General features: G+C 42.2%; 1 protein-coding gene across 1 annotated transcript in view; it reads right to left on the bottom strand.

Moving 5' to 3' along the window:
- The window catches only part of LOC104544274 (cytosolic phospholipase A2 epsilon-like), a 25,089-nt gene extending 19,833 nt beyond the window's left edge, over nucleotides 1-5,256 (bottom strand). Inside the window, exons 1-2 of the mRNA XM_010189094.1 lie at nucleotides 5,196-5,256; nucleotides 429-565 (exon numbers count right to left, since the gene is read on the bottom strand). Coding sequence (XP_010187396.1) covers nucleotides 429-565; nucleotides 5,196-5,223 — 165 coding nt within the window. The 5' untranslated portion in view covers nucleotides 5,224-5,256. The remainder of the gene's footprint in view (nucleotides 1-428; nucleotides 566-5,195) is intronic.
- Between the last annotated feature and the right edge of the window lie 221 nt (nucleotides 5,257-5,477).

Raw genomic sequence — 5,477 nt, 5'->3', positions numbered from 1 at the left:
GAGCTATGGAAGAGAGAGTGTTGGGGATGTGCTGAGAAAAAAAGCACATAAACTAAGTATTTGGAAAAATATACTGTAAATCAAATATTCATTCTTCTCTAGTTCAGTTTAATTGCTGTAACACGAGTAATACATTGGCTATACCTATACAATGACTTAGTTAATTCTCAAATGCTGTATCCATCTTGCGCTGATTCATGAGAGTCCCTAGTTTCCCTAAAACTTCAATACTGAGCTCATTTTCTGGCCCTCCTAAACAATACCACTGAATAGGCATGAGAACTCAGTCATCTCTGCTGTTAAACAATTTGAACAGTCCCTTATCGTATGCCATACAAACAGTTCCTGGGCACAGTTCAGGAGATAGATAGCACTCACCATACACAAAATTTTCAGGCCGCTTTAAGCAGATGACTTTGGCTCCTTACCTTGACCTGACTTTGGATCCTGAAGTAGAAAGTTTCGTTCCACACCGGGTTGTTGGAGTTTCTCACAGTTTTAGTGCGGCACTTTTCACACATTGCGGTCGGCAGCCACAGTGACACATAGCAATCAGCCTGGCTTACTAGGGAGGAAAAGAGACGAAACAGTTGTTAATGTGGTGAAGTCAGCGGTGCTGCACAACACCGGAAAGGTTACTGCGTGGTACCAACAGCAAGTGTGAGTTATTTAAAGGTAGATATGCCTGAGGTAATGTAATTCTTTTCAAGACATCCTTCTGAGAAGTAAAAAGCACAGACCATAAGATGGCCTAGAACAGGAGGTATTTGCTGTTCTTCCTTGCGTGACTGATAGACAACAGTGATGTTGTGTATAAAGGAAGAGGGTGAGAATTTCCTCTTCTAGTCAGCTGCTTTCTTCAGCTTCTCAGCCAACAAGTTTTCCTGTGCTTATGTGTGCCTGCACTCACACGCCAACCCTCAGCTGCTCTCTGATGAGAGGAGCCTAGGAGCCTTCACAGAATCACAGAATCCCAGACCGTTAGGGATTGGAAGGGACCTCCAAAGCTCATCCAGTCCAATCCCCCTGCCGGAGCAGGAACACCCAGATGAGGTTACACAGGAAGGCGTCCAGGCGGGTTTTGAATGTCTCCAGAGAAGGAGACTCCACAGCCTCTCTGGACAGCCTGGGCAGCCTTCTCCACCTTTTGAGAACAACTGCCAAATGTCTCTGTCCCTGCCTTGCCTTCAGTGATTTTCTTGGTGAGGGTTTGTGAAAGCAGCTGAAGAGCTACCCCTGTTGTAGGGAATGGCAGAGGCTCCCTCCAGAATTTGCTCATTGGATTAGACATTGGACCTTAACTGATTGCTAACTCCAGGAAGAGAGGGACCAAGTCTCTCTCTATAAATGCACCAGGAGAAGGCTAGCGAAGGATATTCCATCCCATTTCTCAAAGGCACCTAAATTAAAATATATCTCAAATAGCTACAGCCAAACATATCATGTACTTTGTGCCAAGAGAATGCAAAGTTTCTTCGTGCAGGTTATGCAAAATGCTTCAGCACCTCAGACTCTATCACACGGTTCTGAACAACAGAACAATCAGATGCCATCTAATGCAAAAGGTAACTAACTTCGAGAATGGATGCCCTTTGATAGGAGGCTTTTGAGAGAGACAAGTGATAGCAACAGTAAATGGGGAGGACCCTTCAGCAGCAGTAAGGACTCTGCAGGTAGATCAGGGGAACAGAGTTTGCATATCTGCTTCTGGGAAAAGGCAAAAACTTGCGTGGCTGGAACAGGAGCTTTTTCTTGTCTTCTTTTCTTTCCTTCTCCACCAGGTTTTGGCAGGTGTTACCCTACAGCCATTGGCTCTGTCTCAATCTGGGTGGAGGCTGCATTTTATGCTGTTGAAAGTATATTTGTCCAAAAAAGTTTGCTGCTTTTCTGTCCAAGTCAGAATGAAAAGCTGAAATTCAGAACCACTTAGGAAATTACACAATGTGCTGTGACACATCGACTGACACCTTAATTAATGTTTTTCTGCTTTTTATTGTTATACTGCAGAAATGGAAAAACATTTTTAATTCTGCCAATTTTTTCCTTAAAAAATGTGAAGAAATCTTTTTTTTTTCCTGCACAGTCAAAAACCCCAATATTCCCCTGATGGAAAAAATTGTTTGGAAAATATTCAGCAGGCCCTACCTAGCCCTCTCCCTCTCCTGATCTTTTCCACCTTCCATATCTCAGTTTGGATTTAAAAAAAAAAAATATATATATATAGATTCTGAGGGCAGTTTATCTGTCCTTGTCTGGAGTTTTATCTTCTGCTTTACCTCCTTTCTACCTTCCCACCACTCTTCTCTCTTAGCTTCCTTCCCTGTACTTTTTTCCTGTGTTAGTTGAATTCCTCCAGCATTCAGGTTTTTCCCTTCCCTTCCCTTCCCTTCCCTTCCCTTCCCTTCCCTTCCCTTCCCTTCCCTTCCCTTCCCTTCCCTTTTTCAGGCTTTTCCCTTCCCTTCCCTTCCCTTCCCTTCCCTTCCCTTCCCTTCCCTTCCCTTCCCTTCCCTTCCCCAAAGGGAAGGAAAAGGGCTGCTATGGGCTGCCTTCCTGCGCTGTGTTCAAGCCCACAGGTGGAAACAACAGAAGTTACCCCAGTAGTATCTGTTCCCCCACACAGATGGCATGATTGGCTTTGCAGACTGATGACTCTTAGAATCATGATTCCCAGGGATGCCCTTTTCACTTCAGACATTTTGGTTGCATACTATAACCCTTTGCTTCCTGTCTTCCTTATACTCATGCCCACTTTGCATTAAGGTCTGGGGGACATACCCAGGTCTGTACCATTCCCATGGGTACAGATAAACAATAAGCAGCATCAGAAGCCTCATTAATAAACAATGCAGGGACACAGCCACACACAAATGATGCACATCAGAGCAGCCTGATAGGAGACTCACTGCTATGATTGCAAACATTGGCTGCTCATACTAAAGGTCTTGTAAGGCTAGGTCTAGTCAGCCTGGCTAGTCTGGCTGCCATACACATTTTGCCTTGCATAGACACATCAGTATCCCCTGAAATAAGAACAAAGTGTCTCATCTGCACCTTTTCCTTACAAAGGAAGTTGCTTATCTTTATTTCATTTATAGACCAAGTTGACTCAAGAACTAGATTTAAAGCTGCCCTCCTTCTCTCTTAAGGAGTCTATATGTTCCCAGGAAGTGTGTCTGTCTTGAACTAGGCATTTTGGGAAAGATTCACCTGGAAGGGTTCATCTTTTTTTCAAGGATGAGACAGAAGATAAACCATAAGTCTTTTTCATGTTAGAAAAGAAGTTCTTAATCATTTCACTGCCAGGCAATAGACTTTTTACATCTAGCTACAGAGTAGAAGAAACAAGCTAATTCTAGAGCAGTACTGCACATGAGCCACCCTCCATCATTCAGGCAATGTCAGAGAGGGTGTCTGCCAAACCAGAGTTTCTATTGGGAACACCGTGTGTAAGAAACCTTGCTAGAGTTTTGCTCCATAAATGTTTTCTTTTTGAACAGATATATTTTAACATCCATACATTCCTGTGACACTGACTTACATAGTTTACTTGTATTTTGCTTTTACTTGTTTTAAACTACCTGTTTGTTAGTTTTATTTGGTGCTCCTTTATGCTCACGTTGTGAAAAATGACACCTCATTCACCTTCTCCCTCCTGTTCCTTTTTGTACAGCCAGCTTCCACATCCTCAATAATTTCCCTTCCACTCTTAAAGTCTGTAGCCTGTGGAGTCCCTCTGGATGTAAAAGCTATTTCAGATCTGTTGTCATAGCAGGTGTCTTTCTACAGCTTCTTTTGTTACTCTCTTTCCCCAAGTGTCAGAGGCTTTTGCAGTGGACCTATTGAATATATCCCCTTCAGAGAACTGTATGAGCGTCAATTTGATTCTGAATAAGCATTTGTTTGTTGGTTGGTTGGTTTGTTTTTAAATCTGGGAAAATTTATGCAGATGATAATGCTTTGAAGAATTCCAAAACTGCAAAAATAAATATTCAAATATGTTTGGAGATCCCAGCAGTAATGATACTACTTTAAAATGTTTTTAAAGTAATTCTGTATAACTACTGCTTAACTTGTAACTTCAGGTTTATCACTGGAGATCAATGGCTGTTGGCTGTTTGGCTGGCAAAGCACTCTGATCTACTGGTGTGATTCGTCATTGTTGTTTCTTAATTGTACTTTGAGATACAAGCATATCAAACAGTCCTTAATTACATGAGTAGATGCAGGCAAACTAGTCAACTATGTACTTAACGCAAAGCATTGCTTCAGTTCTGCTTGCACAATCTCTTTCTACAACCTAGTTATTTGTGATTTTGTCTTGTCACTTGATACGCAGAAGATCTGAGATGAGTCCTTGATGAAACCTTTCTGTGTCGTTGCATCATCACACGTGTGCCACAGCCACGGACTGGGAGGGAGGTGCGGGTGCAGAGAGTGCAACCCGATGATAAGACCTAAGATACGCTGGTGTATCCCTCACTCAGAGCTGTGCCAGGGGGAAGACCTCCTTCTTTGTGTGAAATGCCTTTCCTCACTGCGCATGTGGGTAATCCATGTCTGTATGGATAACCCATGTCCTTTAACTAAACAGTGATTATTTTCCTTTCCTGCTCACTCACTTCCCACCGCTTTCCTGCCATGTGACTCACACACTTGTGCAACTGCAAGACTGCTGCATGAGTGTGAGAAGAGAGAAGGCATCCAGCTCTCAGTCAGCATGTTTTTTGACAGCCATTTCAAGGTAATCGATAAAGGCATTAGCCTGGTGGCAATGATCTTAGAAAGTTTTTTCTTATTCTTTTAATCTGTGTCAGAACCAAGATGGGGGAGTTGAAAAAGTTTTCTCCTGCCAGCCACTGTTCCCAAGGTGCTACAACCCAAGACCAAAATTACCCTTGCTTTAGAAAACATGGGATGTGTTGTTATTTTTCCATTTACCTGTGTCAGAAACTCTCCTTTCCTTGGAAGAAAGTGCTTATCCTCAAAAACACACTCAAGTCTTAAAACCAACCAGAAACCACAGGAATAACATCTAATGAAACAACAGCAAGCAGCAAGGACTGACCTGATTTATAACAAATAGTTTACATAAACACTGGGTTATTTCAGAAATGCTTAAAAAAGGTTGCTATACAATTAAAAAACAAAACTCCTTGCCTGTACCCTGAGATACCACTAAGAATGGAGATACTTACAGGTGTCCACTCGCTGGAGGTTCTTCATCCGGATGATCCTTACAGTCAGCAGGTAGCAGGGAGAGGATTCTATCTGGGGAGGAACAGTACAAAACAGAGTGTGAATAAGTCTTCAGTGGGAAAATGTATCAAATGTGCAAACTAATTGAGTGCCAAAACCCAAAATATAGTCAGTAAAAATTGTGTCAACCGTCTCATTATTCTTCAGGTAAAAATCTGTGACATAAGCTTCTGCTATTAAAGAAGTCTTGTTTTAACATTTTATGCATTTCACAGTGGTTT

Source organism: Mesitornis unicolor, unplaced genomic scaffold (assembly GCF_000695765.1).
Source record: "Mesitornis unicolor isolate BGI_N332 unplaced genomic scaffold, ASM69576v1 scaffold4507, whole genome shotgun sequence".
NCBI lineage: Eukaryota > Metazoa > Chordata > Aves > Mesitornithiformes > Mesitornithidae > Mesitornis > Mesitornis unicolor.
The sequence above is the reverse complement of the archived record's forward strand: the minus strand, read 5'-3'. Positions and strand labels throughout refer to the sequence as shown.